The sequence below is a fragment of the Agelaius phoeniceus genome, chromosome 5 (genome assembly GCF_051311805.1).
Source record: "Agelaius phoeniceus isolate bAgePho1 chromosome 5, bAgePho1.hap1, whole genome shotgun sequence".
In the NCBI taxonomy this organism is placed as follows: domain Eukaryota; kingdom Metazoa; phylum Chordata; class Aves; order Passeriformes; family Icteridae; genus Agelaius; species Agelaius phoeniceus.
In genome coordinates, this window is record NC_135269.1 from 19,801,315 (window position 1) to 19,819,241 (window position 17,927).

The 17,927-nt window shown below is 39.8% G+C and overlaps 1 protein-coding gene across 2 annotated transcripts in view; it reads left to right on the top strand.

Moving 5' to 3' along the window:
- The window catches only part of CHST11 (carbohydrate sulfotransferase 11), a 168,810-nt gene that overhangs the window by 58,509 nt on the left and 92,374 nt on the right, over nt 1-17,927 (top strand). For both annotated transcript variants that reach the window (XM_077178464.1, XM_054631634.2), the window contains exon 2: nt 6,880-6,965. In XM_077178464.1, the coding sequence (XP_077034579.1) occupies nt 6,880-6,965 (86 nt within the window). The remainder of the gene's footprint in view (nt 1-6,879; nt 6,966-17,927) is intronic.

The window sequence follows — 17,927 nt, forward strand, 5'->3', positions numbered from 1 at the left end:
TTTGAGATAAACAAATTAGAGCTCTCCTCATGGGAGTAATAAAGCCTGTGGAAAAGTCTCTTGATTTAGGTTTGTGGATAAGTTCTTGAGACTTCTAAAGAAATGCTGTATATATTCACATTTTTTTTAATTACTGGAAAAAAGTTTCTCATTGTTCGTTAACCGGGAAGATGTTTTGCTATTTTATGCCACATGCAATGCCTGTAGAGTGACCAAGAATCTAAGTCTACATAATTTCACCCAAAGATATTAACTTCCCCACTGTGCCCAATTAAATTCATCCTCATGCTAATCTGAGAACAAACAGGATAGAATACAAATTTGTTTCTGGAAAACTGTCTTAAGCAAAAAGGAATTAAATATCTCTTGATTCTTTGGAGGGCATTTACAACTTTTGTAATTAGTGATTAGAGCCAAGAAACAAATGTTGAGATGAATTTCCTTACTTGTGCCAGGATTTATTTCACGTAACCTCAACCATTTAGGATTGCTCCTCAGTGGAAAGGAGAGGAGCCACCTCCAGGGCCCCCTGGGGTGGCCCACCTATGCAGTTGTGGCTCTCTGTAATTGTAGGAGCTTAAATGAGTAGCTTATAGAAATCTCACTTCCTAATACGAATTCAGAATGTAGCAACTAATAGGTTTAGTGGGAGTTTTTAGGGTCTTTGCCTCTACTTTTCTGACCTGGGAAGTGATGATTGTTACTTTGCTGGTCCCTGGCCCTGTATCTGGCAGCTTTCCTGCTCTTTTTAGCTATGATAATTTCACTAAGGTGTGATCTCTTTATTTTTTTATCCTTTGCTTTTATTGTATTTATTTTTGTTTGTTTCTCAAGCTAAGTAAACCCTTGTTTCTGTAGTTACTGTCTGATGTAAGGTAAAATCTGTTCTCCAATGATAAACAGAAGAATTGTCGCATTCTCTGGGTTTAAGACTTTGGCGTACTTATATAGAATGCCTAATCTGATTTTGACTTTCTAAAAATAGATCTCTCAAGCTCCAGGGAAGAAAGCTGCAGTGTTGCCTTAAGAAATCAAAGGAGGCCAGACAAGAATTTAGTCATAAATCCTTGTACCTCTGGTATTCAGATGAAGGACCAATAATTTAGTCTAAAATCCTGAGCTGAATGCAGCAAAGCACAAGGCCTCAGATGTCACAAGACATTGCTATCAATCCATTGATCTTTGTGAATCTCTGCTGAAGGATTAGTGTTCATGTGTTCATAAATCATTGCCTGGAGAGCTATCTCAAAGTCTTCTTACTCAAGCTTTTGCATTCACTCCTCATGTTCCTGGTTGCTGATTAAAAATTAACCCTTTCATATCATTCAGTATGCTTAGCCTGATTACTCTGTAGAAGGGAGCCCAGGAATTTTAATGACATTTGAAATGAGTTAGACTTCTTTTGCTGAGTTTCCTGTTTTGCCTGTGGTTTAAACTTGGCTGAAGTCTTGCAGAGCAAACTGTTGTAAATCATTATGCAAGACTTGTTTTCCTGCAGCAGAACAAGCTGTTTACTAATCACAAGCTTGTTCAGCGTGATTTTAGCTAACTGTCAGAAAGGTATGTTCCAAGACAAGATATTCCAAATTGAACAATAAAAAACCAAAATCAGTCCCAAACCTCTGAAGAACTCTGGGAAAGGTCTACTTCTTTGGGTCACTTACTTCAACTCTGCACTGAGTGTTATCATGCTTCAAGAACATTGGATGTGCAAAATGTTGTTGGATTGAACCTTGCTTGATTGTACTCAGATATGACCAGCTTGCCTTGAGCATAATTCTTGCCAGTACTGACAGAGCATTGTTTCATAATACCATTTACAGAAGAATGTTTACAATTGGGCTGTGGATGTCTCACTGTAGTTAAGTTGTTTGGTGTAGTATTGAAATATGTATTCCAATGCTTCATCCTTTATACCAACTAGAAGTAATTTTCTGTGCTGCTTTGGGATTGTAGCAGAAATCTATGCAAGAAAAACCATGTCCAGGTCTTTAGCTGAAGAGAATCTCTCTGAACTTTCAGTATGGGTATAATTATATATTTTTGCTTTGACTTAAAAATTCAGGAAGTTTAAAGGCAGTAGCTTGTGTAAACATGGGTAGAGATGGCATAAGTAACCATTTTGGTGCTGCTATCTTGCTATGACCAAGTGGCACTGATTTTTTGTCTAGGTTGGGTAGGGAATGTTTAGGTGAATGGTTGGCCCTAACCCAGTGGGTCAAGCAAAATCTACTATGGTCTTTGCTGTCAAGAAGATGCTCCATGAAAAGCATTTACTCTGGCCTGAAATTAGGGGTGGTTGGGCAGGAGGAGAGCAATGGATTAGCTGGAGAGCAGTGTATTTCAGCCAAAAGAAGCAACCATTTTCAGCCTCATGCAGAAATCAGACCAAAAATGAAGATCAATCAGACCAAAAAGAGGAATATATTGGATTTGTTTCTTTTAAAAAAGAACAGGATCTGATCCTCGACTGGAGTCTCACCATGCTGCTGCCAGTGCACACTGTTTCCTGCTCAGTATCAGTTACAAGAGAAAACTTGTATCCCAATAGGAGGAATGAATTATGTAGGTCAGCTTTAAGCAATGCTGTATTAGGGAATTTTGTTATTTGTGCTTTAAACCAATGTAACGAAAAGTTAAATATTAATATGTCCTCAGAACTTTTCTCAAATATTGGTAATATGAGACTTAATTTAAGAGGCAGTGAACAGAGGTAAATTTTTTACATTTGGCTTTTGTTATCATGCCAGTAATTAAAGTAGTCCAAGCAATGTAAATTAAATGTTGCAAAGTAGGGAGGCAGTTGCTAGATAGCAGCTGGGTACCTTTTAATATACAGAAGTCTTGGAAACTGGAGCTTCAGACATCTATGAGATAGTAGATTGGTAGTGAAAGAGATGGCTGCTGAATGCAGACACCCATCCTTGAATGCCACTTGTTTGTCTCTCTCAGTGCTGAAGAAGGGCAGTTATTTTGCATGTCTCTTCCAGCAAAGTCTCCTCTGGGACTTAATCCCACACAGACTTGGGAGAAATATTTGATTTGCCCCTCTGACACTTTGTGAGAAGGTGACCTTTTATGGCTTTCAGTCTTCAAAAATCTTGAATCCCATGATTTCTTCCTGACCCCCTTTCACTTTGTCTAGGTAATCGCAGTGCTCACATTCATTTTAGGCCAGTAATCTCCCAATAGAAGTGCTACCATGTCCTCTTGTCTCAGGTTTTTGTAGCTCCTGTTAGGGAGAGGCAGAAATTGTATATATGCAGCTCCTTATATTCAGTATTTTCTCCAGAGGTCTCCAATTCTAGGATAGGGTCTTTGAAGGATTACCTAGTGCATTAGTAATGCCTTCTTGCCAAGGAGAGGTAACAGATTAATCCTGGCTCACATGTTTCCATGTGAATGATCTTCAGTGTTCTTGTCCTTAAGTGCCCTGTAACTCACTGGTCAAATTCCTGCTGTTGGTACTGGTGGATCTAAATAGAGTTTTCTGGAAGCTGGAGCTGTGTGCAGATGCTCCTGTTCTGAGATGATTTAAGGCCTACACACTCCTCTGTATGTATACAGAGCATACACAGCTGATTGTTGTGTTGATTAAGCAGGGCTGTTTATCTTCCTCTTTTGAGAAATTGAAATTTGGTGTCTAGATAGCATGCTCTACAAACTTCCTTATTAGATTCATAACTAGTGGTTCCACACATATTTTAGCAAGATGGGCCAAGGCTGCATTTTTGACAAATCATTCCTGGGGATGGAACAAAGGTCTTGTTTTTACAGCTCTTGTATTTAAGTAACTAACTCACGATACATCCAGTTGCTCACACTCCTGGCTAAATTCAGAGGATTCATGTTCTTGCTGCACTTGCAGTATTAGCACTACTCTTGAATCATTAAAGGCACTGAATGCTATTGATCTTATAGGTCTTTTACAATCTAGACAATTCTAAAATCCTTTGTCAGCTGCTTCACACTGTTGGTGTGTCTGAATGTGATCTTTTGAATGATTCTTGGAGCCATGCATATGCTGTACTTATCATTAGATTATAATTAACCATAATTATGTATGGAGATCAGCCCAAGCCATAAAATATAGATTGATATATTTACTATACTAATAAGATTTGGTGAGGATAAAGGGCTTGATTTTTTAATTTTCACTTCCACAATGGTGTGATGGATCCTTAGCAAAAGTGTTGTTAAAATTAGTAGAGCTGCTTACCCTCCATACTACAGTTCTTCTTACTGCAGATTGCTATAGGTGAGGTTCAGGCCCAAAAGGTTTTGTCATTGGCATAATGAAGCACTGCCTCAGAGAAGCTGAGACAGTAGAAAACATGTTGTAGGAGCCCTGAGAGGTAAGTGTGCCCACAGACATGCTAGAAAGTGTTTTGAATTATATAAAAACATTCCTGGTAGTTATTCACTTGAGGACAGTTGTACAAACAGTGCAAATGGGATTTCTGCTGAGGAATGGGGAGTATTCACCTTTATCTTGATGCTGCAGTAAAATTCCAGGCACAAGTACTTTCCAGGTGTGCACAGATGTGCTGTGTACAGTTGTACCAGAGAGTGCTGTTCCTGGCATCAATAAAGAGGAAACCAAGTGCAGTATTGCTATGCTAACCCCACAGTCTGATTCTAAAAGATTTATTGAAAAAACAAAACAAATTAAGTAGTACTGGAAATGATAACATAGGTTGAATCACCTCTATGATTAAGGCTCTACATTAGCATTTAGCTTTTGCTGGGGAGATAGCTTTTTCTACTGTCTATTTACATCTGGAAACAAATCTTTCATGTTGCATAAGTAATTTTATCTTTATTACTGTTACTGCTGAATATAATGTGTTGATACCTGCTGGCTAAGTGAAGCAGGAAGCGATGGATACACTTATGCATTGTACTATTTACTGTATTTAATGGAAGTTAAAAGTGAAATAACAAGTTAAGGAACACCACACTAGAATTCATGTTATTCTTCATTTTAGAACATCAGTGTTGCAGGACCTTATCACAGTCTAATGAGGTGGATACACTAAAATGTTCCCCTCTCCCTTTCCCCCTGCTCTGGTGTTTTAATGTGCTTTGCCCTTGAGTAGAAGGCTTCATTTTGGAAAGGTTTCTTTATTGAGGAAGGGACTACAAAATGATTTTGAAAGCTTCTCTGGACACAGTTCTGGTACAAGAGCATGGAGGGGGGGATAAGGTGGACAGGAGCTCTGTAGTTACAATGGCTGTTGGATGTCTCACATTCTCATTTCAAAATTTTCTTCCTAAAACCACTTCCAGGCTTTGGAAGCTGATGTTACTGTAAAACATTTTTTAAGTTTTAATTTTCTAAAACACATTGTAAGTTATCTTTTAAAAAGACACATTAGCACAGCAATGGAGGAATTGCAGTACTTGTCTGCATCACTAAAATGCTCAGAATTTAATCAGGTGTTTAAATGTGTAAAATAAAATTATTGCCTCTACTAACATTACTGTCCTAATTGTGAAGAAAATTGAAGCCAGTTTGTTTACTGAATATGTCTGCCTCCTGCCACAAGACCTGTGAGTCTGTTTGCTTAGGAAAAAAAGCAACCCAGCATGTTATTAGATAATTACCTTCTATTGAAAATAGTGAGTGAAGGAATCAATTATGTTTCCAGATTGGACCATATACAGTTTTCTGCGGTTTATATTACTTGATGTATCAATTATGATATTAGGTCTCAGTATTAAAACATTACTGGACTGTATTCTCTGACTTGGCTTGAAGCCCATGATAGCATGTGTGCAAGTGGTGCAGCTCATTGTTCTAGGATGCTTCAATAGTTTCTGGTTACAAAATGTGGCGAGATGATAAAAGCATGCCTGACTTGGCTTAACATGATGTTCCCAGCAGGAACATCTCTTTTCCCCTTTTTTTTGGTTATGTCTTAATCAAATGTTGATGAGACAAATCTCTTGCTGTGATGCTGAATGTGGGTGTTTGACAGCCTGATGCTCCTTCTGTATTTCCCAGGGCAAGCTGGGGGCAGGAGAGTGTTAGCAGAGGATGATATGGGCCATGTGCGATAAGAAGCACAGCAAGCTCTTGTTTTCCTCTTGACTATAGAAGGTGGAGCTGAATGTCTTCTTACAGAGTTTTATGGCCACAGAGGTCTAACTTGAAGCTGATGGTCTGCATCCCTGCTGGGACTCAGGCCAACAGCTCTCCTGAAAAATTTGTCATCCAAAATGCTCCTTGATCAGATCTTTGACAAAGCCTTTGGTTTGAAAGCCAGCTTGTCTTTAATGGTATAACAGAGTGCATGTTGTTCTGTGGATCAGTCAAAATTTCCAGTTGTAATATGTAAAGCAAAATTGTGGCAAGAAGGGCAGCGGTGTTTGATTGTATGTGTGTTATGTACTGATTAGTATCTGTTCTAGGAGAAACAGAAGAACTAGGCCAAAAGCTTTAAAATCATGCAATTTAATATGAGGTTCCTGTATACATCTGTCTTAGGCAGAGAGAGGCTCAGACATTGCCTCTCAGAGGTGCTGGTTATAGGAATCCATCTGACTCCTTCCTGATGATCAGACAAGCAGGTGTCTGGCACTGCTGAAAATAGTGTTGCATTGGTCCCCATGCTTGAATTTTTGTGCACCCAAACTGAGAGTTGTTGCATAACAACTTTTATAAGGGAGTTTTTATTTTCAATAACTTCCACAATAGATAAGGGATTTAGCTCTTGGACAATTTCTAGAAAGGAAAGGAAAATCAGGAGTTAAGTGACAACACTGTCTAGAATCCTATGATCTATGGTCAGAAAATCTTTTCTTGCTGTAAGTATTGCAATTGCTTTCTGCTAGCCAGCGTTGCTAACCTGTACTAATTTCAATTTCCCTTTGCAGTAATGCGTAGAAATCCATTTGGGATGGACATTTGCTGTCGGAAAGGATCCAGGAGCCCACTCCAGGAGCTGTATAATCCCACCCAGGTGAGTGTCTTGTTAAGCTTCCCAATGCAGCATACAAATGCAGTCTCTTTTGATGATATTTTGGTGTTTTCTTATTTGCATGCAACGGCTGCCTTCATTTGAGAGAACTGATCCTGGGTACTGCAGGGTTTACTATAACATTCTACAGTTTGAATTAAAAGCCTGATTTTTAAAGGCTTTTAGTTTTAATGATGCAAACTCCTACAAAATCTTTTCTTAGGTACCCAAAAGCCTTAAAAGGATACCTAGATAGAAGCTGAGGAAATGTGTTGACATGGACTGGCAGGGTGGTGTGAGAAATGTGTTGACGTGGACTGGCAGGGTGGTGTGACGTGATCTACATGAGACAAGGAGTGCAGTAAGACTGTAAATTGCCATAATATTACATGAATATAATTTATATGACTTTCAGATAGCCAGCTGCCTTTCTTGTCCTGGTCTGTGGCTTGTATGGAGTCTAGACAAACACTGTAGCTCATGTTCTTTCTTACACTAGGTGCTATTCAATACCTGACTGTCTTGATGAGAGCTAGGACCTCAGTTATTGCTCTTCTTGTGACAAGTAGCATAAGAAAACTACCTGAAATTCATGCTCCTCTTTGCTCCTCTAGATCAATTTATTCCCTACATGTGGGCTGAATTGGCACATTCAGGAGAAGCATTTCCTGTTGGCAGCTGAGAGGAAGTGCTGCCATTGAGAAAAAATGCCAGCTGACTATTAAACATATTTATTAAAGTTTAACAACCGCCTATTATATATTTATCCATGAATGAATAGATTGAGTTTTATTAAATTGGCTATTAGGGAAAGTGACTATCCCAGTAAATCTAACTTGTTATATTTAACAAGGCAATAAATGTTTTAAATACTATTTGATTATGAAGAGACTCACTATATCGTGTGCAAAACAAAGTCTGAGGGATTTAAAGTATTTACATAAAGAATTGACAGCAATCCAAAGACATGTGATATCGGTTATGAAGCACAGTAAAGCTCCATTTGCTTGTTAATATTTTTATGAACAGGCTGACTTTCTAATTCAATTCGAATTCTGGGCATGGCTGGGAACATAAGTTTGTCATACTGTTATACCGCCCTTTATTGACCATTATGGGAGTCAGCATTGCATAAATGGGAAGCACATGCAGAAGTCCTGAAGAGGAGCAGTCCAGTGCTACAAAGGAAAACTATTAGTATTTGCAGGTCAAATTTAAAGACTCTTTGCAGATGTTCAAGAGGAGCAGGTAAGGGAGATGAGACGAGCTGAGTAATTGGTCTCTCTGGGGTCTGCTGTGTGTCAGTCAAGACCTTTTGCCCTTTAACATTATTAAAGGCCAAGCTGTAGGAAAGAAACATCTCCATCCAGTGAAGGGCCATAATCCCAGAGCCCTTGCAAACCTGGACAACTGAAAAGATTTCCTGAGCTTCCTGAAGCAGGGGACATAACTGGCAGCTCCTTCCTTTCTGTGTACCCTGACCAAGTGAACTGTTAGCATCCCTTTCTGGGCTCACCTCTGAGCCAGCCAATGTCAATGTTTGAGGGAGTGCAGTAGTTCTGGCAGCTGATGTTGAACTAAAGATGTTTATTGTTATTGAAGTTTTTTATGCAGAAGTGTTTCCATCAGCTTGCTGATACCCATTTTTATGAAGCTTTTAATTTTTGTTTCTTTCTTTGTTTTTAGTTGGTGCTTGATTTTTTCGGAAGGGGCTTTGCATGCTGCCCTCAGTACCAGAGGGACAGACAAATGAGCATATGCAATCTGGGAAAACAGTAACACGAAAAGGCAGTGAGTAGAGGCTGCCAGAGGAAACAAGAGGTTGGAGATGACACCTAGAATGCTTCATCAGATATATGGTTAATCTTTTTTTTTTTTTTCCATTTGTGCCCAAAGAGCGTTCTGTCTCACCTTTCTTAGGGAGGCAGATTAGAGACTGTTGTATATTTTGGCAGGAGGGTGCTTGTTCCTCAAGAGTTCACCTGTACTTGCAAGGATGGGGGGGATGGAGGGCAGATCTCCCATGTTTGTTTCCTTGCTGAAGCAGTTGCAATCAGCCTTTTGTAGCCAGCTCAGAAGTCAAATATATAATAAATATGCAAGAAGACAAGTCCAGGCTGGATGGAAGCTCTAGTGGAAGGTGTCCCTGCTCATGGCAGTTGGAACAAGATGATCGTTGAGGTTCCTTCCAGCCTAAACCAATCTTTGATTCTACAAAGACATTTTTGGCCAAAATCTCTCTTACTAATCTAAGTGATGAAAGCAGTTAGATCTTTAACCTCTGACTATCAGAACCTTTTGGACTCCTGATGTTGTGAATCCATGTTTCTCTCCTGGGTGCCAGTGGCTGTGTGTGCCATCACAGAAACTCTCTGGCACTCAGCTTAGCTGCCTTAGAGCAGCAGCAGAGCTGATTGAGCAGATATTCATAGTTCAAAGTAATATGTGTAATTTAAACACCAAACTTAGGCCACTGAAAGATGCCTTAAAGCTATGGTTTTGGATTACTACAAGCTAGGTGTAGCTGTGATTTTTTTTAAAGGGTAGGAAACTTTAAATTTGAGATGTTTAAGGGCCCATTCTGCCTTCTGTTCTGTGTGCTCCTGCCTGTTCCCTGCCTGGGAGATGAGTTTGGTCATTGATTGAAATAGGTGTCAGATAGGGTCAATACCCACTTGGATTTCGGTTGCTGTAGTTTAACATGACTCAGTTTTTTCTACTCATGTTTGATATCAATTTGCACTGCCCTCATAAAACCAGATGGATACAGGTTGATTTCCACCAGCTGAGAGTTTGGCTGTGGTTATTTAATATGTTAACATATAACAGCCTCTCTGATCCTGGCCTGGTTTTTCCTTCTATGGAGTTACTTGAGTTGTTTGCAGATGCCATCATTTGTCTCTTAAATCTTTTTTGGCCTTGTGAATGATTGTGAAAAGGAAAGAGAAAGGAAAGGGAAAAAGAAGAGAAGGAAAAAATAAAAAATAATAACAGTAAAAAAAAGGCAGTAAAAAAGATTGGTCTTCAGAAAATTCAAATGTAGCAATGATCTGAAGGTGACTGAATGGGTCATTGGGTGGTTTGTAGGAGCTGAATGTTAGGATTGTAGTCAGATTTTCAGAGGGTTAATCATAATTGTTCCTATGTTGAGTGGAGAAAGAGAGGACAAGTGGGTGGAGATAGCACTTGAATTAGGACTTGAGAAAGTGTCCATTACAAAGCCCATGTGGGATTTATGCCTTAGCTGGGTGTCTGGCCTTGTGATTATTGTAAAAGTATAACACATTTGCTCTTTTGCTTGTGGTAATAAAGCAGAAAATGGGAAGTGCATTTGTCTGTGGACAAAAGATTTCTTCTCTAGGGCTTTCACTGAAAGATTTTTCATGAGCACTAATATACCATGAGGGAAAGAAAAGTCAATATAACCAAACTGGATTTACACTGAGTAAGTGGATTTCCAGGCTGTGGTCTCCTCATACACAGCAGGCGATGTGCAGCACGTCTCAGACCTTACTATCTGTTGTTTTGCCTTTTGTTTTTAGGTGGAGGTTTAGTACTAAGCTGCAGAGATACCAGTGGCAAATTTTGAGGGCTGAAATGGATTGTTTATTTAATGAGTTTATTAAAAAGCCACATCATTATAAATGGAAAGAGAAAGAGGATTCGATCATACAACAAATGGCAAAGGAGAGAATCTAGATGTAACTGAACACAGATGAAGGGCCCTGCAGGAATGTGACACAAGCTCGCATTTTATCTTGGGTAGATTTTGTGGGGTTTTTATTGCATATGAAACCCCAGGAATTTAAGGATGTGGGGAAACAAATACTTGCAAGACATATTCTTAGAAGACAGCATATACAACTTTCTCTTGTAATTTACATGGCTTTGTGCAACCCCACTGCTCCAAGAAAAACAGATAATTGTGGGTCAGTCCATGAGCTGGAGTCACCAGAAGTTCAGAACTGGGTAACACTGCTCACACTTTCATGGTTAACATTGATCTGTTTGGTAACAGAGGGTGTGCTACTGAATTACAAGAAGTTTCAAACCAAAACAGAAATGTTGGAGGAATGGGAAATAATTGCATCTTTAAGGTTAGATTTTTGTCTTCTAGTTGTCAAGATTGACATTTAATTTTCATTAAATGCAAGTAGCACCATTGCTTAGTCTAACTGTCTAGACCTCTGAGAGGAACACAGAAGAGATAAAGCTCTGTATCCATCAGGATCCAAATCCAAGGATAAGTTTGTTTCACTTTCTAATTTGACATTGACATTGTCTAACTTTAATTCATGAATCGACTGTTTTGCTAAAGGTCACGCTGTTTGCCAATTTCTTTTTGTCGAGGAGAGGTATTTCTAGGTGTCTGCTTTTGGTGTAGCTGGAGCCAGGTCTAGTAATTTGCTAAAACTGGTGAGTCAGAACTGCAGACCAACTGTTTGTTGCCTTGGCATTATGAAATTGTATGAACTGGTCATTCCAAAATGACCCATTTTTTTGTTCTATTTTTTCCCCCCTTCTCTCCTTCCCACCAGGAGAAGGGAAGTAAGTGAACTGTTACCTTGCAGACAGTGTTTATACATTCTCAGTCTCTTCAGGCCACAAATGCTGCATTTTGGGAGCTGCCCTGTGATTATCTGTGCCTTAGACTGCCTGGGTAGCATCAGCAAATCCCAGCCTAGTTCAGCCCACATCACCCATCTGGGTTGTAGTTTGCTGTCTTCAATTGATTTCCACTCCCTAGGATGACTCTGGGGGCTGTACCCATTCCTGGACAGAGATTTATGGTGAGCTTTGTGGTCTGAGCTCCGTGTGCACGTCATCCACAGCACTTTGTATCAGAGGTTCCAGTGCTAAGGACCTGGTATTTCTGTTCTTGGTGTATCTGAGGCTCTGAGCACTGTGCACTTTGTTTCAGTGTGCTCTGGATCCTCATTCTCAGGAACAGAGCAGCCAAAGAGCAGGTCATTGAATAGGATGAGAGGTCCAGTTCACCTAGTGGTTTCTTTTCAGCAGCAAGTGACCAGATTACAAGAAAGATAAAAAACTCATGATACTCTTCCAGAGCACAACCTGTGGGTCATGAGCATCCTGAGCCAGACTTGTGTTTTTGTCAGCTATATCATGCAAGAAAAGCCTGAGATGACTGACAGTTACTATATCAGTCAGAAAGGGGAGAAAAAAAAATAGATCTCTAGAGTCACTTGCCAATTCCAGTAAGACAAGAAAATTACACCAGCACTGTGCACCAGTGCTATCCATTATTTTTTCTCCAGTTTTTGTGTAGATATGTTCTGGGTTTCAGATTTCTTCCTTGAGACAGCCATATAGCTGTCCTGGGAAGTGAACTTTTGAATATGAGAAATAGTACAGTTTATCTAAAGAACAGTATGTTAGAAGTTATTGATGCTTTGCAACCGAGTAATAAATATGTATGTGTGTAATAAATATGTATGCCCTCTTTATCGAGGGCAAGAAGTGGCCCAAAAGTTCTACCAGTACTGAAAACATATGTTGTTTGGTTGATGCTGATCTTTGTAGGCAAATCTGTGCAGATGATAACAGGATGGTAAGTATGGCTCATAATCACAGTATTTGATTGATCATAAATTAAAAACTCCTTAATGGGAAAGGTACAGCATGGAGACATAAGGAAGAACAGTTGATGTGCAATGTCAAACTTTAGGTACCTACTCCTGTTGATAAACAACAATTTCATATGTAATTAGCCTCATTTGCTGCAGCAAAATGACTGCTGATGAAAGAGGAGATAATTGATTTACTCCATGGATGACTTCTTATGGAGAGACATTACTTACTGTCATGCTTGGAAGTCATAAAACAGCAGCTGGCCTGGAATGAAATATTACATTAACCTTAGTAGAAAAATTGCACTAGTGAGAATACTTTGTTGTTAATTACTGATTACAAATGATAAGAGCTGGTTTTAGATGCTGAGGAGATGACTTGGAGAGGGGAAGGTTTCAGGTATGGTGTGCTTCATAGATCATTCACTGTGACATGATGGATACCTTTGTAAGTCAAGAGGAATTAATCAGCCAAGTATGTACAGTAACTACCAGCATTCAAGGCTAGAATTTTCCACAGGACATGCTCATTCAAGTTCCTGCAGTGCATTGAGATGAATTTTTGGGCACCTGTGTTTAATAAAAGACTCATTACCTGCATGAAATGAAAGAAAATAATGTTACTCAAAGTAGCTCAGATTTCCCAGATAGAAAAAAAAATTAATTTCTCCAGTCCTTGATTTGTATTTCATTCTTTTGAGAGCATGTGAGTTTTACTATAAAAGATTTCTGGAGGCATAAAAGTATGAGAGGAAAGGTTTAATAATACAAGAGACGTGGCCAAAACCAAAAGGATTTTATGTGGTGGAGGTGAAAGAGCATAGCACAGCTTTTCAAAATTATCTGTATGCAATGTGTGGGCTCTCTGTTAGACAAGCACTTAGACAGATGGGTGGAGAGAACACCTGGACTCAGCACTCCAGCCTGGTGCCATTCAGTGGCTTTTTGTGTTTAATTGTCTCCAAATCAGACCTCTGAAGATCTGAACCATGTTGGTTCAGTCAAATGCTTGCTCTGACCTCAGTAATATTCAGATGGGACACCTTGCCTGCCTCTTTCTCTGCACGAAATTCCTCATTTTTCCTCCCCAGTTCTAAGTTTTGGACCTGAAAAACTGGGTAATCATACTTCAGAATGCAGGGGGATATGGCAGTTTGGAGGAAGCAAAGGGCAGTGGGAGTATGTCTGTAATGATCACAGATTTCTGCTCCTGGTCCCTGCAGAGCAGTGTCTCCTTTCTGTCTGTGCTCCAAGCATCTGAAGCCATCCAAGTGCTCCAGTATCAGTGGCTAAGTTGCTGTATCCCAGTGTTTACAGACTAGTCCTTGTAAACTGTAGCCTCTCTTGCTTGTTTCTAGTGCTAGTAGTTTTGGGACAGCTTTCTCAGTTGTGTGAAGGAAGGCAGCTGTGTTTGGTTAAACATCTGCCTTCTTTCCCCTGTGTTGGGTATTTTTATTATTTTAGTAGAAGAAGTTTCTTAACTGCAGCAGAGTTGTTGCCCACTTGTGACAGGGCAAGATGATCTCTTTACATCCTGAGAGCCCAGCTGTAACCTCTCTCTCCCCTGGGGGATTGTAGGGTATCCCAATAGATGTAACTATGAAAATCAGAGAATACAGACATACAATCTGTCTACTGGCACTTGTAATTCTTATTTACTTTAATTTTAAGGTGGGACAGAAGAAGTTGGTAAATTTGCAATTAGTTTCAAGAGATTAGATTCCACAAGTTCCATTTTTGCAGACTTTACTGTATCTGATGCAGAACCTCAAGTTGTACAAAATGGTCTATAATATCCATTGATATTGTATGTAATGTCGATATGTACTATTCATTCACTTTTTCACTTTGTACAATATTAATTAACCTCAACGATGTAATGAGCTGCACCTTAACAAAGGTTTCTTCAGTAAAAGTACAATGATCTTCTTGACTGTTTATGCAGAGAATTCAGGAATGTTTCTCTGTGAATGCCACAGACACAGCAAGATTAACATAACATGCCTTTTGAAAGATGTGGCTGCAGGAGCCAGTGTGCCTTTTGGGATTCCTACACTAAGGAAATTCATGGTACTGTGGGGAGACAGGCTGTAGAGTTTTTCTACAAGTGTGTAAATCATCAAATCAAGGACAGATTATTTAAGGGCACTTTCTAAGGAAGTTTTTGTTTAGGTGAAGTTTGTGGGGAAGTGTACGGTGGGTCAAGCCAGGTGCTACAGTCCAATCCATACTTAGTGCACTACAAGAAGTGGCTTCCCCTGGAGTGAGTCTGCTCTCCATGGTGTTATGGACAGGGCTGAGCAGAAAGGTCAGCTGGAAAATACAGAGTTTGTGGATGGCTAAAAGCAGTTGTGAGTTTGGGCTGCGCTCCTCCAGTTGTGGTAGGTGGTGAACACTTGGGTTGGCTTGGAGTTAATCTCACAGGGGTGTGTGCATGTGGGCAGTGATAGATTTGAGATGATGCAATTGTGCATCCCAGACTGGGCAGGTCATGTATCCAGGTGACACAGTGCAGAGAGTATCTTCAGTCTCTCCGGTTTATGCTGTCATGCGTTCTGAAACTAAACAGAAGAAAGGAGCAGGATTTCAGGCTGGTAGGCTCTGCATTAAGCCTCTGTCAGGATGATCTGAGGATATAATAGAATAACAGCCACGGCTGATTTAAGACCTTGTGTGCTCGTCTATTGATCTAGTAAAACAAGGAGGAAATTCTGCCTTGCCCTGACAGTCTTGTTTGGTGACATCAAACCCTTGTGACAGCAGTAATTAACAATTCACTGAATCCAGAGTACAAACTGAAGGGTCCTGGGCTATTCTTGCCAGTGATCAGGGTGCTCTCACAGAACTGGGGTCTGAATCCCTGCAAACAGAGGACGTGTGCCCCATGTATGGGAAACACCCAGCTGCTGGTTGTTGGAGTTGTCCTTACATTTGTTTGTTTAATTATTAGACTGAGAGATTTGTTGTTTCAGTAATCATCATCTGGGCAGCCACACTTAAACTGCTTTTATTCACTAGTTTTCAGACCTTGCTTCTTACTCACATGGAGCAGGTGTGGAAAGAAAAGTAAGAAAAAAGTATTTTTACAAGGCAATACCTATACAGCATTTGAACGCAACAAAAAAGTGTTTGTATTGTGTATGTCTCCTCTTCCTCTATAAATAACATAGTATCTATCATACTGAGGCCATTCAAGGAGGTAATTCTTGGTTTTTTACCTGTTGCAGTTGTATATTCTAGTGTGGATGGGATCTTGTATTTGAACCATCCCTATGTTCATGAGGCAATGGCAAAATGTGGGGGGCAGAATGAAAGCAAAATTTTATTTCCTTCACAGTGATTCTTTTGTGCAGTTGCTTTGGAAGGAAGAATAGATTTTTATTCCAGGTTTTCCAGCATGCTATCAGTGTAGATGTTTCTATTAATTTATTACCTTGGGATAAAAGTGATACTCGATCTATTGAAAATTGATGGCAAAATTCCTAAGGTCTAAAGAGGCCAAAATTCAAGTTAAAAGATCTCATCCAGGGGATCAGAAAGGAGCTATATTTGTGAGCAATTTTTTATCTGTCTTTTCATCATTCCACACATTCTATTGCACTATAGAATACTGAAGGTCTTATGCCAAAAAGATTTCCCTTTTTTTTTTTTTTCTGGTAGTGACATAATAAATACATCCAAACCAAAGAGAGTTGGAAAATTTACAGTGCACTGAAATTGATGTGTATTTCTGGTGCCCGGAAAATCCAGGAAGGAGTGTTCCTTTCTTTTCAACCTTAAATCACATCTGAACAGTATTCCGAGTGTTGTCCAGCAGAGGGTTGAAAGCAAAACATTACATCCAAATTTTAAAGGAACAGTAAAAAATCAGAACATCCCCACAGTTAGATCACCTGACTGCACAGCAGATTAGCAACCTCTGTAGCTATCAAATTCATGCCTTAATATAAATCTTTTCTCCATGTAAATGTGAGCTGTGTCTTAGATAATTTCAGACAAGCATCTGGGGATTAGTAAGAGGAAGTGAATATTAATTCAATTAGAGGACAGAAGATGAACATACAAGCTGGCATGGGGAACTGACATTGGGAGTCCAAGTAACAAACACATCTCTATAGCTAGGAGAGAACAGTTTCATCTGTTCAAGTCAGACTTGGCTTTTGCTTTGCAAAAGCATGTATTTTGCTTATGAAATAGTGGTTGAAGGAGTTGTATTTACATAGCAATATAGTTAGTGTCATATTTTGTGAACTGAGCCTGGCTGACAATACATGAATGAAAGATCTGGAGAGCAGATGCATAGTGCTAGCCTTCCATTGATTTTGATACATTAAATATTCAAAAAGGGCTTGTCTGAAGGAGAAAAGGAATGTTTAGTTGAACCAGTAAGGAAAAGCTGAAATCACTGGTACTTCTACAAAAGTGTAACATCTTACCTAATGTAAACTGAATAAAGGCTTCTGTGGGGAAGGTGAGATATGCAATATTAGGCACCGTTTTCTTTATGTAAGAGATTGTTGTGCCAGTGACATCTCTCTATAAAGTAATAGCCAAAAATCACTATTCTGAGCACAGGAGAGGTTTTTCGTTCTTTAATTTCCATAACTTTGGACCTAAAAAAGCATATCCATGCACTTCCTTATTCTTAAATGCCATGTATTTACAGCCTGGAAACAAATCCTTTCACACTGCATTTTCCAGGCAGGAGCACACTGTCACTATGGGAGTAAGTCCTGGATCTGTAGGCTTTTCTCACCTCTTCTATGACACTCTCATTTGTGCATGATTTTCTGCTAATCTGGGTCTTTATCTGAAGAACATGGGCACTCTGCTCAGCTCCCCACCTGATGCAGAGATGCTTTTGTCTCTGTCCCTGCACAGTTTCAAGCTCAGGTAGGGCTTGGACTCTGGCAGGAACTCAGGGGTTCTGGGGTAATGCTAAAAATGAATGTAATATGCATGTACAGATGTGTGGTTGTGTGTATTTGGTAGGAAATGTCACAGTACAGACAGCTTTGCACTGACAGAGTGATGAGGAGCGCAGCACACACAACGAGCATGTCCAGCTCCTAAACAGCCTCATGGGGCTCAGTTACTCTGGGCAGGGTGCCTCACTGGAGGGATAGGAATGATCCTGCTGCTTTCTCTGCAGCTGCTTTATCTTCTTTATTTCCTGTAAACTTGGGGTAATAAACTGTTGCTGAATTTGCAGCTGTCTGCAGGGGGGTAAGGTTGTCTTCTTGCCAAGACCTACTTCTTTGTTCTTTCCATTCCTTTCTGCCATTTCCTCCAGCTTTGAAGTCTCCTTCTCAGCTTCAATCCTTCTCAGACTTCAGCTCTGCTCAGTCTCCCTCTCCCGTTCGTATTTTTTATC